Source organism: Tenrec ecaudatus, chromosome 10 (assembly GCF_050624435.1).
Source record: "Tenrec ecaudatus isolate mTenEca1 chromosome 10, mTenEca1.hap1, whole genome shotgun sequence".
Classification (NCBI taxonomy): Eukaryota; Metazoa; Chordata; class Mammalia; order Afrosoricida; family Tenrecidae; genus Tenrec; species Tenrec ecaudatus.
Genome location: NC_134539.1, coordinates 3,138,659 through 3,162,110, shown reverse-complemented (window position 1 = coordinate 3,162,110; position 23,452 = coordinate 3,138,659). Strand labels below are relative to the sequence as shown.

At 60.7% G+C, this 23,452-nt stretch overlaps 5 protein-coding genes and 4 non-coding genes across 10 annotated transcripts in view; 6 read left to right on the top strand and 3 right to left on the bottom strand.

Moving 5' to 3' along the window:
• Window positions 1–112: 112 nt before the first annotated feature.
• Window positions 113–7,594, bottom strand: MED22 (mediator complex subunit 22). The gene is made up of 5 exons (XM_075559854.1): window positions 7,417–7,594; window positions 5,942–6,073; window positions 5,257–5,337; window positions 3,441–3,649; window positions 113–2,089 (listed from the first exon to the last, which is right to left on the bottom strand). Exons 2-5 carry the CDS (start codon window positions 6,062–6,064, stop codon window positions 1,900–1,902), a joined length of 603 nt encoding a protein of 200 aa, XP_075415969.1. The 5' UTR covers window positions 6,065–6,073; window positions 7,417–7,594; the 3' UTR covers window positions 113–1,899.
• On the top strand, window positions 7,341–9,763 carry RPL7A (ribosomal protein L7a). Its single transcript, XM_075559853.1, has 8 exons — window positions 7,341–7,643; window positions 7,928–8,048; window positions 8,240–8,389; window positions 8,466–8,606; window positions 8,789–8,868; window positions 9,080–9,210; window positions 9,423–9,492; window positions 9,610–9,763. The coding sequence occupies exons 1-8, from the start codon at window positions 7,641–7,643 to the stop codon at window positions 9,712–9,714; spliced, it is 801 nt and encodes a 266-aa protein (XP_075415968.1). The 5' UTR covers window positions 7,341–7,640; the 3' UTR covers window positions 9,715–9,763.
• Window positions 8,098–8,170, top strand: LOC142460480 (small nucleolar RNA SNORD24). Its single transcript, XR_012786675.1, has one exon. It is a non-coding gene; the product is annotated as a small nucleolar RNA SNORD24 (small nucleolar RNA).
• Window positions 8,652–8,727, top strand: LOC142460461 (small nucleolar RNA SNORD36). The gene has a single exon (XR_012786661.1). It is a non-coding gene; the product is annotated as a small nucleolar RNA SNORD36 (small nucleolar RNA).
• Window positions 8,926–8,999, top strand: LOC142460459 (small nucleolar RNA SNORD36). The gene has a single exon (XR_012786659.1). It is a non-coding gene; the product is annotated as a small nucleolar RNA SNORD36 (small nucleolar RNA).
• Window positions 9,270–9,337, top strand: LOC142460460 (small nucleolar RNA SNORD36). The gene has a single exon (XR_012786660.1). It is a non-coding gene; the product is annotated as a small nucleolar RNA SNORD36 (small nucleolar RNA).
• A 106-nt stretch (window positions 9,764–9,869) lies between the features above and the next one.
• Window positions 9,870–13,593, bottom strand: SURF1 (SURF1 cytochrome c oxidase assembly factor). Of its 2 annotated transcripts, none has more exons than XM_075559850.1 (9): window positions 13,499–13,593; window positions 13,234–13,285; window positions 12,069–12,202; window positions 11,908–11,990; window positions 11,168–11,359; window positions 10,534–10,606; window positions 10,292–10,454; window positions 10,094–10,175; window positions 9,870–10,016 (listed from the first exon to the last, which is right to left on the bottom strand). In XM_075559850.1, the coding sequence occupies exons 1-9, from the start codon at window positions 13,562–13,564 to the stop codon at window positions 9,941–9,943; spliced, it is 921 nt and encodes a 306-aa protein (XP_075415965.1). In that variant the 5' UTR covers window positions 13,565–13,593; the 3' UTR covers window positions 9,870–9,940. The 2 variants fall into 2 exon arrangements, with proteins under 2 accessions (XP_075415965.1, XP_075415966.1); XM_075559851.1 differs by lacking the exon at window positions 13,499–13,593 and adding an exon at window positions 13,421–13,486.
• Window positions 13,594–13,617: 24 nt separating this feature from the next.
• Window positions 13,618–16,325, top strand: SURF2 (surfeit 2). The gene is made up of 6 exons (XM_075559849.1): window positions 13,618–13,743; window positions 13,835–13,989; window positions 14,484–14,587; window positions 15,013–15,198; window positions 15,292–15,446; window positions 15,945–16,325. Exons 1-6 carry the CDS (start codon window positions 13,666–13,668, stop codon window positions 16,026–16,028), a joined length of 762 nt encoding a protein of 253 aa, XP_075415964.1. The 5' UTR covers window positions 13,618–13,665; the 3' UTR covers window positions 16,029–16,325.
• The window catches only part of SURF4 (surfeit 4), an 8,421-nt gene continuing 1,139 nt past the window's right edge, over window positions 16,171–23,452 (bottom strand). Inside the window, exons 2-6 of the mRNA XM_075559848.1 lie at window positions 19,256–19,442; window positions 19,089–19,165; window positions 18,608–18,651; window positions 18,237–18,423; window positions 16,171–17,735 (exon numbers count right to left, since the gene is read on the bottom strand). Coding sequence (XP_075415963.1) covers window positions 17,469–17,735; window positions 18,237–18,423; window positions 18,608–18,651; window positions 19,089–19,165; window positions 19,256–19,442 — 762 coding nt within the window. The 3' untranslated portion in view covers window positions 16,171–17,468. The remainder of the gene's footprint in view (window positions 17,736–18,236; window positions 18,424–18,607; window positions 18,652–19,088; window positions 19,166–19,255; window positions 19,443–23,452) is intronic.

The following is a 23,452-nucleotide window of genomic DNA, read 5'->3' as shown; positions in this document are numbered from 1 at the left end:
TCCCGGGAGGGTGGGGGGAGAGGGGGAACCGATGACAAGGATCTACAAATAGCCCCCTCCCTGGGGGACGGACAACCGAAAAGTGGGTGAAGGGAGACATCGGACAGTGCAAGACATGACAAAATAATTTATAAATTATCAAGGGTTCATGAGGGAGGGAGAGGGGAGATGAGCTGATACCAAGTGCTCAAGTAGAAAGCAAATGTTTTGAGAATGATGATGGCAACAGATGTACAAATGTGCTTGACACAATGGATGCATGTATGGATTGTGATTAAGAGTTGTTCGAGCCCCAATAAAATGATTAAAAGGAATGGCACTTACATAAGGTAGTATTAAGAGTTCGCCATGAGGTGCGGAGAGGCTAGTTGCCTCCGTCATCTACAGAAGCCACAGGCAAGTCCTTCCAGGCGCGGTCGTTTACACGTGAACTAGGCAAGGGACAGGGGAGGTCCCGGACGACGGGTTCCCCCTGCAGTGGTCCTCAGCTAACACCTGCTCCCAAACAGAGGAGTTTGGCAGCAGACTTGCCTAACGTGAAACATTTCTTGGGTGCTGCTCCCTTGGGCCTCACACGTAATGCCAAATAAAGTGCAATCCTTGACCATTTAAAGCCAGCTGATGTATCATGATGCAGGATTCGATTTTACTTCCACCCTATGACTCTAAACCTTTCCCTCATGTTCACTCAGTCAGGGCCACTGAGTCAATGCTGGCTCTTAGCGGACCTCTAGGATGGGCCAGAGTTGGCCCTGTGGCTGGTGTTTTCAAACCCGGATCCTGCAGTTAGCAGTCCAGTGCACCACCACCAAGGCTCCTGACATCGAAGGTACCGAATCCCAGTAGTTACTTGTTCCCTTTACTTAAAAATGCAAGGAAATAGTCCCACAAGGAGGCTAAATGACTGAGTGGGTGCCCAGCTGGAGCATTTAATGGGAAAATCCTGTTTTTTTCTGGGGTGGGGACAGCCTAGACAGGAAAGTCCCAGCCTAGACAGGAAGCCACATCCTGAGGAACCCTGGGAATGGTTGCTAGAGGGCTGGTACCTTCTACTGGGCTGGGGTGCCACTTCGCGGTGAGTCGGCTATGAGGCTGGGTCCTGGCTGTGACCTCATCTCTACATGGGGGTAAGGTAACAAGGGGTGTATCCTTCCCCAGGGCTCCAGCTCTGGGGGAAGCTGGCACAGGGGTTTGGGCTCTGGGACCTCAGGCTCCACTCTTCTAGGGCCCCTGGGAGCCCAACGCGTCTGGGGTGCAGGTGAGTCCAGAGCCACCAGTGAAGGTGCCAGTACTCCTGTTCACTCGCTCCTTTCGGAGCCTGTTCGGCCCAGGGCTGGGGTCCCCACACAGATTATCTGCTTGTGAAGCCCCAAGGCAGGAAACCGGCCCATGTCCCAGGCAGCAGGGCCGATTGATGGACTTTGGACCGCTCAGCCATCCCGCTGAGGTGGGAGTCCCATGGGGTGGAAAAGAAGATGGAGCCCACGCTAGAGGGCAGCGGCGTGTTTATTCTGTCTCCAGACCAGGGGTCACCAGGACAGGGTGGACCACACTGCTTCTTGCTCTGCAGCAGGGCCTTATGGCTCAAGTGGGTGAACGGTGGCGGGCCCACAGGCCTGGCCTGGGCACGGGGGCTGGCATGGTTGTCAGGGCCCATGCTAGGCACACCCCTACACCCAATTAGGCACATCTTGGAAGTGTCCCTCCAACCCTGGGGGCCAGGGCTGTACCCAGAGGACTCAGCAAAGGTGGGCAGTCCCAGCACTCGGGTGGGGGTGGACCCCAGGCCCAGACAGGTGAGGCTGCCAGGGAAGCTGCAGGGCGGGGGTCCAAGTCCCTGGGACCCAGAGGGGAATTGCGTTCCGAGAACCTCGGGGCCAGGCAGGGAGCCAGGGAGGCTCAGGTGTGCTCCGGGGGGCCAGAGCTGCTGGCGTGGGGGTGTCCAGGGGCCGCAGCTTGCAGAGGGCCAGTGCTAAGCTGCGGGGAGACCACCAGGGGAGCCGAAAGGGCATCAGCGGGGTCTGAGTCGCGGTCCAGCCTCCAATAAGCTTCACACAGAGGGAGATCGTTAGCTTCGCACAGAGTCCAGCTTTTGCAACGCCAGAGAGACCCCAAGGGGGGGGGGGAGGGTAAAGGGGGGCAGAGAGGGAGAAGCGAAAGAGCAGAGTTACGGAATCAGAGAGAGACCCACATCCAGCCAGCTTGGTCCTCTGCTGTGGGGAGATGCTCCCCACTGTCCCAGGGCCTATCCTCCTTGCTGGCCCCTCCCTCCATGCCCTGGCTGCAGCAGGAGCACCAGCATCCAGGCTGCCCAGTCTGTCAAGGCCCCTGTATTTTGTGAGTGCTCTCTGAGGGCAAGGACCCCATCTTGTTTGGGAGTGGACGCTGCTTGGGGCTTGGCCGGAGTTAGGGTACAGGACCCCTGGGGTCCCTCCACTATCATTGCTGTGAGACCCCTCTGCCTGCCGTCTCATCTCCCACACCTGAGACCTGGCTCCTGAGAGTGCCCGCATGGACACCACGCGCCCCACCTGGCTCACCACCAGCCCCTCCCTGAGGAAATTGGAAGGAGAGGCAGAGCTGGACAGAGCAAGCACATGGAGGGCGCTGAGGGCAGGCAGGCAGCTCATGCGGGGAGGGGCTGTGCAGCCTGGGCCCAGACCATGGAGGTCAGTGCAGACGGGAGTCTCTGCTGTTGCCCCAGGAACCACCTGGGCCTCCCCTCTGGCCCCTGGGGCATGAAGAGCGGGACACCTCAGGGTGAGCCTTGCTCAGGATGGGGCCTTGCCCACCCTGTGTGACCTGGGGCAGCTCCATCCCTGCACTGCACCCCCTGGAGGGCAGGAGTAGGATCACGGGGACTGACAACGATGAGGATGTGAGCAGACAGATAAGCCCCCCAGGAGGTCTGAGACATTCATGGAGAGGTGCTCACTGGGAAAGGAGGGGGTGAGGGCAAGAGCCCAGAGCTGGGACACCACCCTGTCCCTGGGTGTCTGCATCTGCTTAGTGTGGTCCCCAGGGTGCCAACCCCCCATCCTAAATCTACTGACAAGGAGGGGCGTCCAGGTAGAGGCCTGAGATGAGGGGCCCGCCACGTTAATGGATGGGGGTGGCCAGTGTAAATGAGGCTACAGATCAAATGGCTCAGGAGACCAGGTGAGGGTTCGGAGCCAGCACGGGCAGAGTTGGAACACGAGCCCCGCTCCTCCTCCCCCTGGCTTCAGGGCCCTTCGCTGAGCACCCCCTATTGCAGAGGTCCTGTGACATCCAATGGAGTCACGGCCCTGGGCCGGCCACAGCCTCGGGGGCAGGGAGCAGCTGGCAGCCAGGCGCTGATGGTCCAATGTCCGAGGCAGAGCTCAGAGGAGCCTGGAGGGCGGCCCTGCCTGCCCGTGCGGTGGCCCGGTACGCTGTGGCTGAGGCTGGCCTATCTGTACCTGGACGAGTAGTACTCCTCCTCCAGCTCGTAGAGGTCGATGGACACTTCGTCGCGCAGGGCTACCAGCTTCCGGTCACAGGCTTCCTGCAGCGCACGCAGCTGCTGGTTGCGCTGGTCGATGGCCTCGTTCACCGACGGGAAGTCATTGAGGGTCAGGAACTGCTTGAGGTCAGAGACCAGCTTCATCAGGGACTCACCAGCCCGCACCTGTGCTGGCAGACCCAAAAGTGGATGACAACGGAGACACCGACTGGAGTCATGTGGCCACAAGCCAAGGATGCCTGGGGACCCAGGCCCTTGGAGGCCAGGAAGGACCCTCCCTAGAGCGGCAGCCCTGCCCCCACCCTCACCCCCACTTGGATTTCAGTCCCTAGAGTCCCGAGGACACTGGGCTGGGACCGCAACCAAGTGTGGAAGCCTCCAGGTCGATCCACTTGCGGTGAGCCTCCAGGACAGGGTGGACCTCCCCCTGTGGGTGCCGAGACGGACTGTGGGGGGTGTGTGTGTGTAAAAAGCCTCTTCTCTCCCTAGGAGCAGCTGGTGGTTTTGAATGCCAATCTTGCCAATGGCAGCCCACCGAGTAACTGCCATGCCAGCCAGGCTCCAGAAGTCCATGAAGGCTCTGGAATGTGGGCTTGCCCCCTGGGATGGGGGTGGCTAACCTGCTCCCGGTCTGAGGCTGCAGAGCCCTGGGAGCTCCCTGTTGCAGTTGGCCAAACCTCGAGGCAGATAAACCCACCTTCCCTTCCCTCCCACCTGGTCGGCACTGGGTGAACTGTGTCCCTCCCAAAAGGTGTCCAGCTGGCTGGGCCGTGATTCTCAGTCATGTACTTTGTGGCCTGATGGCAATGACACTGTTGGGACGTGAGCGGGACAGGGGGTCACCAACAGGGCAAGGCTGGGTCTTGAGGCATCTGTTTCTAGCACGAATGGTGTGGAGCCTTCCTTTTCTGAAGTGACTCAGACATGACGGACTCACTTCACTCACCATGGTGTCCATGCGGGACAGAACAGGGTTAAAGAAGCAAGCAGGAGTCCTGGTGGCGAAGGAGTTACATGCTGAGTTGCTAACCGGGAAAAAGACAAGGCTTTCTACTCCCATCCGCTCCCGTCAAGAGTTAGCCTCAGAAACCTACAGGGGTAGCTCCACCCTGCTTTAGAGTCTCCATCAGTCAGCATGCACTAGATGGCCATGATTTTTTTTTTTTTAAACAAGGGAGCAGAGATGAGAGGGCCCTTGCTACCACCAAATCAGAAGGACCCAGTGCAGGCACATCCTTTAGAGCAGCGGTGCTCCACCTTCCTCATGCCGTGACCCTTTCATTACAGTTCATGTGGTGAACCATCAAGTTATTTTCACTGCTACTTCACAACTGCCATTTTGCTATTGTTATGAATCAGGCAACCCCCGTAAAAGGGGTCACAACCCACAGGTTGAGAACCGCTGCTTTAGACTCAGGGTCCCTGTGCTGAGAACCTCCTAGACTCGGGAGAAGACTTATGTCAACACGTGGGGAGATCTCCCAGGAAAGCTGGGCACACAGGAGACAAGGACCTTCTTCCTGCACCGTGGGCTGGCAGGGAGAAGACTCTGCCTGGGGCTGGACCCCTGAATTCATTCAGACTTCTGCCTCCTCAGTTGAGGATAAGTTTCTGTCCCCACATGCTGTCTATCAGAGCAGTGACAGAAGGGAGTCAGGCCAAGGGTGAGCCGCCCGCTGACCTGCTGGGCTCACACAGCCCAGTCCTGCCGGTCATTCTCGTCACGTGTCCCCCATGGAGACTGGAGAACCCCGCCCTCCCCAAGGACTCACGATGTTGGCAGCGCGCACGTGCATCTCATAGTTGTCCTGCTCGCCCTGTGTGGCCCGGGACACCTGAGTCTCGTCCTCAATCTGGGGGCAAACGAAAGCCAAGTTAGCCTGGCCCCAACGCTTGCTGACACCAAGACACACGCAGGCTGTCCCTGGTGGGCCTGGCGTGGCAGCTGCCGTGGGGGCCGTTCACCTTATCAACCTGGTTTCCGTTGACCTGCCCCGCCCCAGCACATGTGACTGGGACCACGTGCCCTGCGCAGTGGGTGCCTTCTGAGTTTCGATCTCATTACCCCATTTCCACCCGACTGATCGAGGCTTGTGTATACAAAAATGTGCTCCCCAATCCCCACAAGGCACCAGAGCCCAGTTTCCCTCAGGATACGAGCGAGTGGTGGCCTTGAACCCTGGCCATCTGGCTGCCACTACCTCAGGGAGACGGGTCAGTTAGGAGCCTGTCTGCCCCCACCTTGTCTGTCCCTGTGCGCTGTCACCTCACTGCCCCGCACAGCAGACACCCCACCTTGCTGCCTCACCGGCGCAGGCCCATCACTCAAGCAGCCAGGGGTGGCGCTGTGGGGAAGGCTCAGCTGCAGGACATACCCACCCAGTGATCCACGGAGGATGACCAGGCCGTGGCAGCCTAGAAAACCCTCGGGGAGGGTACCCGTTGTGCCCCACCCACCTTGGCTGTCTTGATGATCTCGGCGAAGTTGTCCATGATGGACTTGATGTCGTCCTTAAGCCGCTTATTGTAGGACTGCAGCAGCGTCTCCTTGCTCTGTGGCAGGGCTCGCTGCTGGGCCATGGCGGGGGCCTGCGGGGACAGGGGAAGCGCAGCTCAGGAGCTCTGAAGGGCAGTTGCCTCTGCCGAGTCAGCTCTGGTCATTCAGACACAGACTTGGACCTGATGGAGGCCTGGTTCGGGCGGGGGCCCAGACTTCTCAGGCCCTGTTGGGCACCAGCTGCAGCCCAGCCACCTCCTTGCCCCTCTGAGCACACCAGCCATCCCTGTCTGACGCCCCTCCCCTCCAATACAATGCAAGGCCATTCCACCTCCTCCAGCTGCCCTCCCCCTCCCCATCCCTGGCCACAAGGTTGGTCTGAACCCAGGAGCCTCACCAGGGGAACAAAAACCCACTGCCATCGAGTCGATGTGCATAAACCCCCCAGGGCCGGGAGACCTGCCGCTGTGGGTTTCGGAGTCTGTAAATCTTTATGAGAGCAGAAAGCCTCGTTCTGCCAAGGAGCAGTGGATGGATTTGAACTGCTGACCTTGCAGCTAGCAACCCGATGTATTAACCCACTAGATTCCCACTGCCCTTGAATCTGAACTCCTAATGATCTATTGGGCAGGATAGACCTGCTCCGTGGGCCTTCTGAGACCCAACCTTTACTGGAGTGGACAGCTTTCTTGCACTGCCAACGTTGGAGTTGACAGTCCAGTGCTTATCCACGGATCCACCAGGGCTCCTGGCCACCACCTCCACCCTCACTGTGGCTCACAGCAATGCTAGAGCTGCCTGCCCTATGGGTTCCGGGAGTAGAAAGCCTCCTCCTGAGGGGCGGCGGGTGGTCTCTAACTGCTGGCCTTCCGGTGGGCCGCCCTGCCATAAAGCACTCCAGCACCTGGATCGCGGCTCAAACCCCACAGCTTGGCTCAAGGACTCAAAGGGACGCCGGGAGGCGGGGTAGAACTGGCCAGGAGGGTTTCCGGAATGTCGCTCTTTACTGAAGCGCACAGCCTGGGGGCTTGCGGGTGAGACCTGCTGGCTTTGCAGTTAGGAACCCGCCACGCTGCGCAACCAAGGGACAAGGAAAGGACAGTATGCGTCCGGTTCGGCTCTGTCTCGGGGGGTCTTCTGGGCCCACAGCTCGCAACGCTAAGCCTTTGTACCTGCTTTGCTCCCGGTCCCCGCGGCCAGCAGCTGAGGGCAGGTGACCGGCCCAGCAGCTCGGAGCAGGGACACGGGCGGGAACGAGCGAGCGAGAGGACATGCTTAGGGGTGAGGATGGGGGGTGGGGATGGAGATAGGGGGGCGGGGGAGGACAGGTCCCACATAGTAACAAGCGGACCGCCAGTGCTCGCTGCTACGGGGCGAACAGGCACCCCTCCGGGAAGGCTGCCGTCCCCACCGCCCGTCGCCGGCCAGCACTTACCGGCGACTCTCCGCCACCGGAGGTGCTTCTTCGCTGGCGGGTCGACTCCGGCCGGCGGCTCCAGCACCTTCGGGGAACTGCGCAGGCGCAACACACTTTTCGTTCTCCTGCCTGTCGCTTTAACTCCAAAATCCCGCGCAGGCTCCAAATATCGCGATCTCTCCGGCCGCCTACATATTACCCACAATTCCTCTCCCTTTTTCTCTTTCGTCCAGCCAGCCAAGATGGTGAGTGAGCGTCTTGCCCGTGGTGCCGGCCTGTCGCCATCCGCTGTCATCCTTCCCAGGAGACGGGCCAGTGGGGTCCCCTCGTCTGTTTGCCGGCGGTGGAGACCCCAGGGGCCGGCGCCCAGGCGGGGATGGGCGGCCAGGGCGACGAGGCGGGGGCGGGGCGGGGGACTGCGGGCGCCGCAGTGCGGACTCCGGGCCGGGGTCGCGCCCGTGCCCGCGCGGCCTGCCACACGTGACACCGGCCCGACGGCGCCGTAACCAGCGGTCCTTGCCCCGCGCAGCCGAAAGGGAAGAAGGCCAAGGGCAAGAAGGTGGCCCCGGCGCCGGCCGTCGTGAAGAAGCAGGAGGCCAAGAAGGTGGTGAACCCCCTGTTCGAGAAGCGGCCCAAGAACTTCGGCATCGGTGAGCCGTGCGGGGCGCCCCGGGGGGGAGCGGGTCGCGGGGTGCGGGGCGCAGATGATGGAGAAGGATATTTGCTATCTGAGAGCCGCTGCTGACATTTCACCACCAAGATCGCTGATGCGCCCCCGCCCGCGGCGCCCCGGGCCGCACGGCACGGGGCTCCGCCCTCACCACGGCCGCCCGCTCCCCAGGCCAGGACATCCAGCCCAAGAGGGACCTCACCCGCTTCGTCCGGTGGCCGCACTACATCCGGCTGCAGCGCCAGCGCGCCATCCTGTACAAGCGGCTGAAGGTGCCGCCCGCCATCAACCAGTTCACCCAGGCCTTGGACCGGCAGACAGGTGAGCGGCGCTCGCAGCCGGCCGCGTGTGGCCCGGCCGCGAGGGCGCCCTGTGAACCGCTCTCCCCCCGCCCCAGCCACCCAGCTGCTGAAGCTGGCCCACAAGTACCGGCCGGAGACGAAGCAGGAGAAGAAGCAGCGGCTGCTGGCCCGGGCCGAGAAGAAGGCTGCCGGCAAAGGGGACGTGCCCACCAAGAGGCCGCCTGTCCTGCGAGCGGGTGAGCGTCCCCCACACGCCCCAGGCCTGGGTGGTGAGCACGCTGTGGCCGTGATGAGCCCGTTTGCTCCCGAAGTTGGCCGTGAGGGGCAGGCAGATCGAGCTTTTTAACCCTGAGTCACCGCGTGGGGCCGCGCAGGGCTGGGGGCTGGCCAGTGCTCACGGTCTGCTGCCCTGTTGCAGGGGTCAACACCGTCACCACGCTGGTGGAGAACAAGAAGGCTCAGCTGGTGGTGATCGCGCACGATGTGGACCCCATTGAGGTGCGGCAGCCACTTTGGGGGGGGGGTGAGACGCTTTTGCAGAACTTGTGGGGGCTGTTGCCATGATGACAAGTTATTCCCTGAATTAACCCTTGAAGTGCAAATACATGAGCTTTTTAACCCTGAGCAGCAGCCCACAGACCAGCCTTGGAAATAAATGACGGCTTTGGTCCAGATTCTCATCCTCACTCAAGCGAGCGCTGTCTTTCAGCTGGTGGTCTTCCTGCCGGCCCTGTGCCGTAAAATGGGGGTCCCCTACTGCATCATCAAGAGCAAGGCCAGGCTGGGGCGTCTGGTGCACAGGAAGACCTGCACCACCGTTGCCTTCACACAGGTGAACTCGTAAGTGCAGGGGGGCCGGAGGGCTTGTGACGGGGCCCCTTTCTCAGGTTCTCCCTCTTTTGCCGATGATGGTTAAGAATTTCTTCACCTGAATACACCATGTGGTCATGCTTTTTTCTGAGGCAAACGTGCTTGTTAATGCAGGAGAGGATCTAGCCTTCACTGCTGGGTGAGCTACAAACTCACCTGACATGTTTGCTCTGCTCTTTCAGGGAAGACAAAGGAGCCTTGGCTAAGCTGGTGGAGGCCATCAGGACCAACTATAATGACAGGTTTGATGAGGTAAGACCCATCACCTGGTTCCCACCTCAGCTTGCCTGCTGCCCGCTCATAGGGGCTCAATCAGCCCAGGCAATGGAAACAGCCAAACTAACTCAACAATCACTTTCCCTGTTTCAGATCCGACGCCACTGGGGTGGCAATGTGCTGGGCCCCAAATCAGTGGCCCGAATCGCCAAGCTAGAAAAGGCCAAGGCCAAAGAACTCGCCACCAAGCTGGGCTAGCTTGTGCACGGCTGGTTTTTGTACATAATAAAACTAGTCCTTCAGTCTTGGTCTTTTTGACTTCTTGGGTTGGGTTGTACAGAGCTGTGGGAAGCACAGGTGTGGTTAATGTTCTGATCTTGAACAGAGCAAGGGAAGAAATGAAGGCACATGTGTGTGAGTGGAAGGCTTTATTCATATCACCTGGCATTGCCCGCTCTTGGGGGAGGGGGGTGTTAGAGGGGTGTCATCTCAGGAACAGCAGCTTCCGTCGCCCAAATTTCTTAAACCACATGTATGCCGTGGCTGCACACAGGCCATACCTTGGGAGAAAGGGCAGGGTGAGCTTCCTCGTGGGTGGCAGGGGTGTGGAGGGGGGAGCGCTGGGCTTGGGCCTCACCAGGTGACGATGTACTGCAGGTGCTCATTCCGCAGTGTGACCCTCGTCTGGCCCCCAATGGGTCCTCCAGGGACAGTGCTCTCTGCAGGAAGGGTATCATGGCTCAGCCCCCACCCTCCCATCACCCTGAGCAGATGGCTTGTCAGCCACCCCAACACCAAGACAGGCAGGGCTGGGGGTTTGAGGTGCAGTACATACTGAAGTCCGCATCTATGAAGATGGGGTCAGCGCCTGTGACCCTGGCCATGGCCTCTAGGTCCCGGTAATGCCAATGATTCGTCTGAGGACTGTTCTCAGGGACAAAGGGCTTCCTCTTCTCACTCAGCCTCACCATGCCTACCAGCTCCATCTCTCCTTCAATCTGCAAAGTGAATGAACCCTGAGAAACGAGGGGGGGGGTGTTTCTCCAGGAGACCCCCTCACAGGAAAGGGGCCCTTACCTGGCCCTTCTGCCTGGTTTCTGGGTTTACCTTCCTCCTGGGGACAAAGCCTCTGTTGACCAGGATGGTAGTTCTAGAACAGTGGAGAGGTTGGTGAGCAGACACCTCACAGGAGCACCTGCGCCCTGTCCCGAACTTGGCCATCAACCACTTGCCCCTGCCCTGCAGCTTTCAGTGAGGGAGCTGCCCAACTCAACGTGGCCCTGGATGACAAAGTCGACCTGCCCACATGTCCCTTGGGAAGAGTGGCTACTGGGGAGGTCAAAACCATGGTACCCGTACTGTGACTTAAGATGCCCCTGTGTCTCCAGGGCTTTTCTGCTCTGCATCAGCTTGCTGGAAGCTTCTGCGTGCCCTAGGCTTCCTTCCCACAAGCTCTGTTCCTGCCACCCCTCGCCTCGGGAACTCTTCCATGCAGATTTGGGGGCTCCTTTCCCTGGACCCCTAAATATGTTCACAAGCTGTTCAGTTATAAGATGGTGATCAACGTTGCTTTAACGTTACATCGGAATTGGTGATCTAAGCTCACAGGAGGAAGCTTTCTGGGTGAGATTCCTGGGGTGAAGACCCACAGTGGGCCATCTAGGAAACCCAGTGAGCCTGGGCTCTGCCCACCCTTGACCCTTGTACTCACCCCAGGTCAGGGCAGTGGAAGGGGGTGATGACATAAGCACCGTTCTCAGCTGAGCTGCCGATCCGACCAGCCTCCCGAGCCTCCCGGGCTGGGTCTACCATGGTCCGGGGCAGCATGTACAGCTCCTTGGAGTGGTCAAATCGCCCCCTGACCTTCACAGGCCTGTACTCCAGGCTGTTCAGCTCCACAGGGCTAGGTGCAGGTGGAGCAGAGGCAACACGTGAGGCCTGGCAGAAAGACCGGGCCCCAGGGTACAGTGGCAGGTTTGCCCTCCATCGAGGAGCCGGCCCAACCTACCAAGGATGCAGATCTGGTCTGCCCAAGCATCTAAAATCAGTGAAACATGGGCAATCATGTGGCTGCTTTATGCAAAGTGAATAGGATAGGGGGAAACTCCCTTTGTGAGCCAACCTGACATGATGCTCTCCCTCCAGAGCCCAAAACCAAACCCACTGCCATCGAGGCGATTCCAACACACACAGACCCTACAGAGGGATTTTCTAAGGCTGTGAGCCTTTAGGATTCATAGGAGCAGACAGTCTGTACCACGCAGTGGCTAGTGGGTCTGAGCCCTGGCTTTGAGGTGAGCAACCATGCTTGTAAACGGACAGTGGGGGTGAGAGGGCAGGTCCCAATGACATGAGCAGCATCCATCTGGAGCCAGTCAGTGACTGACGGGACGAACGCCCACCCAAAGGGGCCAGCGCTGACCTGCCCCTGTCAGACAGCCATGCACTCACTCTGCCGGCAGGGGTACGGGCTCCGCCCGAACTCGGGACTCTAACTCAGCAATCAGCTGCAGCTTCCACTGCCGGCGCTGGACCTACAGACAAAGGCGGTGAACACGTGGAGGAGGACTGCAGGCTTGGGGACAGCAGGCTGGCCAGGCGCGGGCCTTTACCTGCCAGGTGCCCAGTCCAAAGGCCGTCACAGGGATGAGGAGCAGCAGCCACTGGAGGAAAGAGCCCTCCTCCACACTCCTGTCAGGGGCTTCTGCCGGTGATCCACTGCACCGGCTCAGCCTCCAGGCCACCCCTAGAGGAAGCAGAGGCCCCGAGGGGCTGGTTTCACCACAGTGGGCTAGCCAAGAAACCCAGAACCAACAAACCCAGGGGCAGTCGTTCTTCAAGACATTCTGCTGGCACCGCCTAAGAGATATGGCCAGAATGGCATTGCCCTCTCAGCACCCTGACATCTGGTCCCAAGGCCCGGCACGTGGCACATGCTCTTGGTGGGTTTGACGACTGAAACAGGCAGCACTGGACGCCACTAGCCAGGGGGCTAAGAGCGCCACCTAAAGGGGGACAAAGGTGCACAGAGCCCTCGCAGAGGCACCCTTCCTCGCGCCCCCGCCCCCACCCCTGACACTCGGAGATGAAACAAGTACTCGGAAGATAACCAGCAAGGAAGGGGAGCCACCCAGTATCCTGTGTGCTCAGGGGTTGCTGCAGAGGCGGCTCAAACAAGGTGGGAACCTGGGGTCTGCCACACCTCAACTGGCCGCGATGCCGGGCGAGTTCCCCTGACCTCTCGGGGCCTGAATGCAAGATCCCAGAGCAGTCGGCACAGGGCTGGCGAGGGGCCAGGTGGCACTGAGGTTAAGCACTAGGCTGGGCCTGTGGTTGGAAACCAAGCGGCCACACCAAGAGAAACACCCCGTGAGCCGTGGGGCAGGTGACTGCAAACTCTGGGCAGCACTCCTCAGCCACCTGCAGTCACTGAGCTGACACCAACCCAGCCCTCCCACCCGAACAGCAGCAAGCGGGCACACCACCAAGTCTGGACCACAGGCATTGCAAGAGCCCACTGCCCACGAGGCAATTCCGACTCACACGGGAGCAGACAGCCCAAGGCTTTCTTTAGCGGAGCGGCTAGTGGGCTTGAACCACTGACCACGTGGATGGCAGCCCAACGCTTACCCAAAGCGCCACTGCACAGACCACGCTATTAGAGAGCGAGCCTCCTCCTCCACAAGGACCCTCCCCTCAGTGCACAAGGCGTCCTTCAACAAGCAGGGCAGCCAGAGAGGTGGTTTTTCCCAGAACCCTAAATCACGCCTGACTCACCTAGGCGCAGGGGGGTCCCAAGAAGGCTTCCTCCTATAGCACTTCCTGGGGCCTGCAGAGACAAGAGGGGTCCTTGGCTGAGCGCTCCCAATCACCCGTGCACCTTCCTCCGGGACCCCCGCCCCCTTGCAGCCTCCACCCGGCTCCCCGGGCTCCCGAGCCCCGTGCACTCCTCCGGCCCCCGCACCCGGTGCATCCTCCCGGCCTCCTGCACCCCTCGTCTCCGGACCGCTGAACCCCTTCTTTGGCCCCACGCTCCGCTCACCCGCCCCGCGCCCGCCCCGCGGAGCAGCAGCCTCAGCCCAGCGAGCCCCAAACACCGTGTCGCCATCGCCCCCGGAGGCGCACCAGCACTTCCGGGGCGCGCGCATCTGCTTCCGGGTCTCCGCAGACCCCGCCCGGCCCACGTGTGCGCGACGCCGGCTGCCCAGCATGGACGAGCTCCCCGCCGACGTGCGCGACTTCCTGCGCCAGCACCCGGCTCTGCGCATCCAGCCCGGCGGCGCCAAGGTCCGCGGGGCCTTCGGACGAAGGGGGCCGGGTCAAGGGCACGGGGGCACCCCGGGGGACGGGCCTCTGACCCGCGGCGCTCCTCCCGCAGGTGACGTGCACCCTGACGGGCCACGAGCTGCCGTGCCGCCTGCCCGAGCTCCAGGTCTACACCCGCGGCAAGAAATACCAGCGACTGGTGCGCGCAGCGCCCGCATTCGACTACGCGGAGTTCGAGCCGCACATTGTGCCCAGCACCAAGAACCTGTACGTGGACGCCGCCCAGGGCCCCCATTGCTCCACTGTGGGCCGGGCCCGAGGGCTCCTGTGGCCCCTGACCAGGGAGGACAGGCCCCGCCCCTACAAGGGCCAGCGGGCTGCTTCCGAAGCCCGGGCCTCCCGCATCGCTTCGGGCCCGGCTCTCCCTGCTAGGAAACAGCCTTTGGCGCGCAATCAGGTGCCCTGGGTACCGGGTGGGGATGGGGGCCGAGTCCGGCCCTGGGAAAGGGAGGCTTGACTGTGCTCCCTAAGGCCCGGAGCCAGGTCAGCTTCGGTGCACCTTAATTTGGAAGGGACTCTGATTTCGCTGGCTGTTAAGGGTGGGGGCACGCGCCCCATGTCCGAGGCCCTGCGCCAATCTTGACGCTGTGTTCAGCATGCACCAGAAACCCCGCTGTGCAGATCATTCCCCCCACCACCCTCAATGATTCGCAGGAGGCCGAGCACAGAGCTCCAGCCGCAAACCAGGGTCTTTCCCCCAGGCACCAGCTGTTCTGCAAACTGACCCTGCGCCACATCAACAAGTGCCCGGATCACGTGCTGAGACACACGCGGGGCCGCCGCTACCAGAGAGCGCTACACAAGTGTCGGTGCAGGGCCAGGCTGGAGTGGGGAGTGGGAGGCCAGCTGTGTGGGAAGGGTCGTAGTTATGTGCTGGATGAGGGGGCAGCGCAGGGTGCTTGTGGGTTGAATTTACCAAGGAGAGGGGGCTGAAGATGGAGGGATTTCACTCTGGCACCGGTCATGTGGGCTTCGGGGGGGGGGGGGGGAGAGGTGTGTAAGGTGGGGTCCTTATGGAAGTCCTGTCCTAGCTCCTCTGCTCAAGTCCAATCTGGGCCTGAGAAAGGACTCCAAGCTGGGAGGGACAGCCCCGGGCCACACCTCCCCCTCACCTGGTGGGAACTGGTAGGGTGGCAGGTCCTGCTGCAGGAGGGCCAGGCCTGGGTCAGCCCGTTTGTAGAGGGCCATGTGTGCTGACAGGGCCCCTGAACACACCCACCCACCCCCCAGATACAGAATGCCAGCAGCAGGGGCTGGAGTATGTCCCGGCCTGCCTGCTGAACAGAAGACCACGGCGAGGAGAGGGTGAGGGCACCAGCACCAGGCCGTCTGGCAGAAGGGGAGACTTTTGGGAGCCTGAGCCGAGCGAGGAGGAAGGAGCCCAGAGTGAGGACAGCATGAGCGACCTATACCCCTGTAAGCAGGCGTGCCCCGCCGGCTGGCTGCCCGCACCCTCAACGCCCCTCACAGGCAGGTGTGACTATCCACTGGCCTCACTGTTCCTTCCAGCTGAGCTGTTCACAAGGAAAGACCTGGGAAAGACTCAGAACGGCCACAGCGCTGGGCACTGTCCAGTGGACAGCGAGGATGACACACCACAGTCCACAAGCGAGCCAAGCACTGGGAACGGAGGGGCTGGGGCCTCGGGCCGGAAGCGCAAGAAGGTGAGCCACTGGCTCTTAAAACAGCCTTGGAGGTCAGCTGGGGGCTGCATAGGCGGCCCCAGAAGCCTCTGCCAGGGGCCCTCCTCTCGGCGGGGGCTGGGCTGAAACCCACTGTCTGCAACAGTGGCCTGTGACCAAGTATTTTGTTGCCACTGTGGGACCAGCTCAACTCAAAGCTGGGGAGGGGTTTCCAGAGCTGGTTTTTGAAAGAGCCACCAGCAGGCCTCCAGTGCCTTTCCAAAGCAGGCGCTGTGCTGCCCCTGGTGAAAGGTGCTGGAAGGACCAAGGACCCCTGACAGGCTAGAGCTGGGCCTGCAACCAGGATTTCAGGTTTCTCAAAATAGTGCCTAGTGGGCAGGAGAGTCTGTGTTTAGAGCAGCCCTGGGCTGCACTGCACCTGAGTATAAGGGGTTGCTCTCTAGTTCTGAGTCGAGGATGGGTTCATGACACCCACCCTGGGATCAGGGGCCCTAGTAACCACTTCTGTTTGGGCCACAGAGGCAGCTGGGCTCAATGAGGAAGAAGGTGAAAGGCCACCATTGCAGACCTCGGAGCTTCGGGTCCAAGAAGCAGCTGGGCTAGTGTAGGGGCTGATGTGGCCCCCAGGAGGCTCTGGTCCACCCCTGTGGGGCTGCCCAGTGTGCCCTGCACTGGAGAGGCCCCAGCCAGGCTCCAGCAGCGGAGGGGACAGCCCAGCTGGGGCACCGGCGACCACACTGCAGACGACAAATGCCAGTATTTATTTCTGACGTGTCTTCCAAAAATCAAGATGTTCTCAAACACAACAAAGATAAAATACAGCATAAAATGAGACTGATATCTATTTCCCAGGTAAAGCCCTCCCCCAAAAAAAGTTTTTTCCAGAAATTGCTTTGCCAGATCTATTAATAGACCAGTCGTCCCCAGCCAAGGGCCCAGGGAGAGGGGAAAGCTGAGTCGAAGGTAATGGGTCACTGTGACTTCCATCCAGGCAGTGGGCCCAGTGCCACTAATGGGGCCATGGCACTGATCAGACAGGGATCCCTCCACGTGATTGGCCGGTGGGCTGTGGTTTTCCCCTACACTGTGGGAACACTTGGGAACTTACTGGAATAAGCAGCTGGAACACAGGCATGGTTACCCTGCCTGTAAGACCTGACAACCTATCTCCTGCCCCAGACCCAGTGCTAGGAGGGCACCCCAAACTGGCCCACCCGGCTTTGGATTAGCGCTCCCCCCACCAGCCCCCCAGGACTGCCCCCCACAAGAAGAGGACCACAGTGTAAGGCAATGTTAGAAAACTTTAAAGACAGGATTCAAAGCAAATCTCGGTAAGGCATCACATCGCAGAAAGGAATTCTTGAGCTGTCTGGCAGGCTGCTGGGGAGAGAGCTGCCCAGGGGCAGGTGGCCAGGCTGCCTGCACTTGGTGGAAGGGTCAAGTGTGAGGTAACAAGCCTGTGGTTCCTGGGCAGCCAGCAGATGGCTGGCCTGGCCCCTCCCCTGCCTATGGGACATCACTCAGGAACCTCCATACCCCACCAGCTGCAGCTCTGACACGGGACACCCCCCCCCCCCCCTCTAATACTGTGTCACGTCTTTTCTGGTTCTGGAAATGTCTGGCTTTTCCTACAGGCAGAGGTGCTGTCTGGTCAGGCCAGCCCAAGTCCCCCCATCACGTCGTTTGGCTACGGATGTAAACTTTGAAGGTAATAATGAGGGAGACCGCTTGGACTGATACACAATGTATCTGCTCACAGTACAGCAGCTCGGAGCCTCCCGCCCTCCCTGCCACCCACCCACCCCAACAAAGAGACCCCAACACAAAAACCACTGAGGGGCCACCACCAGCCAAGATGCCCAGCCTGGGCTGGCACTGGGGCAAGCACTTGGCCAGTATGGAGTACGTGGATGCAGTGGTGGCTCCGTGCGCGGCAGGGTCGGCCGTTGGTTTTCAGGTGTCTGCAGATAAAAAGTTCTCCAAACACCTGTGCCTTTACCGAGGAGGGGGTGGGGAGGGGGACAGCGCTGGTCCCCAGGGCCATTACCACTCCTTCTTCTTCTCGTCCATGGAGACGCCCCCAGGGCCCAGGGCCACCACCAGGAGCAGGCCCCCGATGACGGACATGGTCTGGAAGAAGTCGTACTTGAGGAAGTCGTGCATGGGCTTGTACACAGGGATGGTCCAGAAGGCGTTGAAGTACACGTTGATGGCGAAGAGCCACACGACCAGTGTGAGTGCCGCCAGCTTGGTCTTGAAGCCGATGGCTACCAGGACCATCAGCGCCGTGCCCACGATGTTCTGCAGAATCTGCATCAATCACAGGAGAGTCGGGACGGGCACCGTGGGCCAGGGCACAGACCCCACAGTCAGGGAGAAGGGGGCAGCCATCACCACGGCGACACTGGCCCTGACAGGTGCATGATGAGGCCCTGGAAAAGCTTAAAAGTTTCAGGTGACAGGCTGCAACTGAGCAGGGCAGGCCAGTCCTCCCAGGGCCTCCTTTGACCAGTCCTTCCCACCCTGGGCCCTTCGGCAGCTGCCTCCCACACCAGCCTGTCCCGGGCATTGCAAGCCCCCAGGGTCAGAGCAGAGCCCTCCTTGGGGCTCTAGTGCACCTCACTCACTCCCCAGAGGCCAGCTTGACTGAGGGCAGGTGGCACAGGGTCCAGTCTTGAGGATCATGGTGGGCACCCAGAAGGCAGCCCTGACTGCAGTTTGTTTGCTTAAATGGGATCTGAGGCTGGTGTCCTCTGAACCAAACAGCTGATGAGATTAAGGATCTCACTGGCTAACAGAAGTGGCACTCACAGAAAAGAAGCTGGCGTCGAAGTGAAGCAGGGTCATGAACATGAGGACCAGCAGGACCCTGCCCCCCAGCTGCATGTACTGTTTCGGGGAGCTCTCCCGCATGGTCGGGACACCTGCAAACATGCTCTTCCCTTCCGACCGCGACTCTGCCAGGAGCAGCAGCAGTCCTCCGCCCAGGGCCAGGTTCCTAGGAGGGAAAGCTCTGGGTGAGGATGGGACAGAAGCCCAACCATGTGGAACAGGCTCCAGCTGAGGCCCCCCCACTGACCAGCTCAGAGCTTTCTCTGCAGGCCACTGTGACTGAGAAACCCAGCTGAGCTCCCGGCAGCTTCTGTCCTGGATGGCCCTGCAGTCACCCCACAAGCACCTACCTCATCAGGAACTTCAAGTCCCACAAGATGCTGTAGGCGATTGTCTGCAGGAACACAGAGAGCAAGACTGAGGTCTCTACCGAAGGGACGCTCCAGCCAAGCCCCCACCACCCCTGGCCCCCACGCCCTCTTTTCTCCCAGCGTTTCCCTCTAAGGACTCCAGGCCCACACACGTGAGCAGCCCCACGCCTATAGGGCAAGAGAGATCGCTAAAGTGGCAGGCAAGCACGCTGCTATTCACCCAGGCTGGGCCGCGGCCTTCGGTCCGTCACCTGGCTGGCAGTAATGACCTGATCGTCCTCCATTTTTCCCGTAAGCCAACACTGGCCTGAAACCAGCCCTGTGGAGTCCAGGCCAGCTCTAGGTGGGGGCACCACAGCTAGAAGCAGCTGAGAGGCAGCACAAGACTGGGCTGCATGTGCGGCCCTGCCCCTAGCCCAGGAAGAAGAGCTCCCAGGGCCCCCATCCAGGTGGGCAGTACCTGTAGGGCTATGATCCCGAAGAGCCCGAAGCAGGCGTACTGCACGAGGTTCCTGCTCAGCACCAGGACACAGCCGGCTGTGGGGAGAGCCTAGGTCAGGATGGGGGCTGCGGGCTGTCCCTGGCATGCCGCCGCCCTGCTTGCCAGCCTGACCCCAGGTCACTCACTCAGCTGCCCGAGAAGGTTGAGGAAGACGAAGGAAGAGGCTAGCAGGTAGCCGCAGCCCCAGGTGCTGTCGATGTAGTCCCGCTGCTCCCCCCACTGGAACCACATGCGCACTCCATCCTCCAGGAAGGTGCTGATGAGGCAGAGCCGCGCCACGTGCGGCAGGTACTGCTTGGTGACGCGCAGGAACTGTGGGCCAGACATCCGTCAGGTGCCCTCCTGCGGGCCATGGCCCCCCTTGGTCGCGGAGCTCCCCACAACCCCTACCCCCTGCCACGAAGAACACAAAATGCCAGCCCTTAGGGTGCCCTCCTGGGGCCTGACTGCCCACTGGCCCTCAGAACCACCCTGCAGTGCTGCCCTCACGCCACATGTGGCGGGCTCCCCAGGAGCCGGAGCAGGCCTGGGACAGGAAGTCAGCGTGCCCAGCGAGGGGACATGGGAAGCACTGGGGCTTCTGCACAGCTCACACTGTCCCCCCCAAAGTGAAAATGGCAGCGATGAAGCAACACATCACAGCGCTGAGGACACGGGTCTGGCCCGGCAGATGCCAGTGCTGCATGGGTGCCCCACCTGCTGCCTGAGAGCCTGAACAGGGACCCGCCCGAGAGAACATGGAGGGCAGAGTCTGAAGGGCAGGCAAGTGTCGGAGCCGCCCCCTCCACTGCTCAAACCACGGCAGGGTGAACACGGACCCTTCCTTGTGGACACTGGGGGCAGCTGCTCGGAGGTCTGCTGTGAGGGTGTCATTCCACCAGTGGAGCAGCACAGAAACCCCTCAATCAGCACCTGGGGGGCTTCCCAAGGGTCCCCAGGAGCTTACTTTGTGGCTACGGGTGTCCCAGCTTAGAGAAGACAAAGCCACACAACGACCAACAAAGAAGATGTATCCTGAACACAGCAGCTGTGCACCAGTTGGCCAGGCTGCACCAACCTGGGTGGGCTAAGGGTACTGCTTAGCAAATGCCAAAAAACAAGCCCACAGCCATTGAGTTGACCCCAACTCAGCCGACCTTGTAGGACAGGTGAGAACAGCCCATGGGGCTTCTGAGATTGTGCCTACAGAAAACAGCCAGCCTGTCAGCAGGAGGATGCTTAACCTGCTGCATCACTGCAGTACCTCTCCACAACTGGACTAAAGCTCCCCCGATCCCCTGTGAGAGCTGCCATACCACCCTGGACTGCCTGGGGCCTCAATGTGCTCACCAGTCCAGCCCTCATGGGGAGCACAAGTCCCTTGTGCGCCTCATGTCACTGTCCCCTGAAGGACCATGCCAGACTGGCGACGGGAGCCCCGCTCCACAGGGCAGCACTGTGGAGCCACGTGGACACCCTAATTTGGCGCACAGCCCGACGTTCATGCTGATGATGGCTGCTTCTCTTAATTGCAATGTCTGGATCAGAAGAATGAAGCCCCAGAGTGGCAGGCGTGGGGGGGGGGGCCTCAAATGCGCTGCCCTGCAAGCGTGCTCGGTGAGCCACATACGAACCACACTGTTCCACGTCAGCCAGGCCTGATGCTAATCTGCTTCCTCTCAGTCACCGCCATCCCATTGCTTTCACAAGAGGCCCAGAGCAAGCCTGCCCGAGGGCCCAGGAGAGAAGCCGCCCAGCAGACAGGGGCCTGGCCAACCAGATGCAAACCCACCATGGCACTGAGCAAAGACACAGCCCAGGGGAAGCCTGTGAACAGGGGGCCCATGGGCCACGGCCCCCCAAAGATGTTGGGAACTTGGTGACGTGCAGTGGTTGGAGTGTTGGGCCAACCCAAGGGAGGGTGGCTTGAGGCCCTTGCCTGCTGCAAGGGACCTGGCTACCCTTCCTGAAGCTTGAAGCCATGACAAAACCCCCGCCATAAGAGCAGCCAACAAGGTCATGCACACGCCGCGGCAGCTTGATTTCCAGGAGAGGCCACAGGCGAGAAGAGCTGACTACAGCCCCAGTGCCCATGGGCTTACAACCCCCCCCCCCCAGCTGAGTGCCCTGCCTGCTGCCAGATCAGCAGCCAGGTGGTGAGTCAGCACCCCACCCCCACCCCACCCAGGCTTTACTTGGGCCAGGGCCCCTGGGAGGGGGACCAGGAGGCCACAGCAAGAGCATAGGGCTCAAGAGCACAACACCCACTCACATGGGGTGGCCAAGCATGCACAGCAAGCAGATGCCCCCATCAGGCCAGCCCATCTGTGCTGGGCAGAGGCCAAGGTGAGACTGAAGGACAGACAGGTAGCAATGCCAAAGGCCATGAAGACCAGGGCAATCGTGCCCTTCTCCGTTACCCTGGCAACAAGCCACCAGCAGACCCAGCCCTCCGCAGCAGCCACACGGACACCTGCTCAGGCGTCTGGGTTCTTGGGAGTCCCTGGCCCCTCTCCACGCCACCTGCCTTCACCCAGAGCCCTCTCAGCAGTTTCCCCAGAGGCTGGCCTCCAGGGAGTGAGGAGACACTGTCCCCGAGAGCCAAGGGCAAGAAGCCGAGGGATGCATGCTGGGAGGAGCCGCCAGCTGCACTGGCCAGTCTGCCGGTCTACGGTCTATGTCTCCATAGACCTAACACAGGATATGAGGGATCAGCCCCACTAAACAAAAGGGCAGGGACCCCAAGACACCCCCCCATTCCTCATCTAAAACAGAGGCTCCGCCACCCCACTCTCCTCGTCTGAAGCGGGCCTGGGCGACCCCGAAGCCAAGAGGGTGGCCTTGCCACTGTCATTACCAGGGGCCACTCAAGCCAGGCAGCCCAGATGCGGGGGGACGCTAGCGCTGTCACAGGACTGGTGCTTTTGTGCTCGGAAGGCCTGGCTGGAAAGACGGACTGCTCCCGGGCCCTGGCAGCCGGTGTCAATGCCATTTCCTCGTCTTCCTGCACCTCCACTCTGTGCTCCCCAACAGCCTGGGTCTGCGCCCTGCCCCTCGCTGCTCAGCCTGGAAATGCTGTGGGCAACGATCACACACAAGAGCCCAGACTTTGTCCATGAGAAGCTGACACGTTGGCCCTGTACCCTGATACCTGCCCACTTCCTCCTGCGCCCAGCCTACCTGAGCCAGAGAGGCTTCTGCCTGTAGGGGCGGGGGCTGTGCCCAGGTGAAGGGAGGGGCACCGGCCAATGGCAGGGGACCAAGTCTATCCTCTCTTCCCCTCTGAAAGGCGGGGGAGGGGGTTGCCCCTTGCCCCAGCCTTTCTAGCCCCCAAGTCTTGCCACCTTTCTGGAAGTTTGGATAAAATGCTGGGCCTGGGGTGAGGTGAAGAAAGGAGCCACGAAGTAAGCCAGCTCCTGGAGTGGGTAGCAGTGGCTGGAAGCAGGTGAGGAAACATGCAAAACCAGGCTGTCCCCAGGCTCCCTCAGCCTCGACAGCAGGAGGCGGCAGCTCCAGTGAGCTGTCCGGAGGAAAAGCAAGGGGGTCAGGAGCGGCAAGGAGTGGGCGGGCTTGCTCTGCAGCACCGGAGCCTAGCTGCTTCGGGGTCTTTGGGGGGGAAATCCCCCACCCGGAAACCCACCAGTCAGGACGCAGTAGTCCTCGGGGCGTCACTGCCAATCCCAGGCCGTATTTTCATTCAAATAATAAAATAACCAGACTGGCAGAGAAACGCACAGCAGGCTGGGGTCTGATAACCAACACCACCCACAAGCATCACAAACCAGCCCTAGCTGCCCATCCCCAGGTCGTGGCTGCCAGCAAGCATACAACAGTTGCCAATGTGGGATCGATCCAGGGGACTGCCGGAGCAGAACCCCACATTTGATTCTGGGTAAGGGACCTGGAGCTATTTTGTTATAAAAAAGAAGCCGTACTGGGTGGGGGGCAGGACATCAGTTCAGGACCCTCTTGGCAGCTCCACCCTGCCCTCTGTGAGTCTTATGAGCCATGAGTCTCATCGCCTCAATTCCTGGCAAAACCAGAGGCATGCGAGGCAGGGAGGCCAGCCAGCGTGACCCACAGGGATAACACTGTGGACATAACGGGGACACACATCACTCATGCTCCCTCTGCCATCCCCCACCTCCCCAGGGGCCTCACTGTCCACCCAGCTTGTGCGTGGCTGGTTTTGAACAAGTGCTCAGCCAGGGCCACCTGTACATGTCTGCAAAAACAAAAACCCAACTCTGGAAAGACAGGCCTCCCCCTCCCAGGACCATGTCGGCTCCAGGGCAGAGTCCACTCGGGGAGGGCCACAAGGACCCCATGAGCTGCTGGGAAAG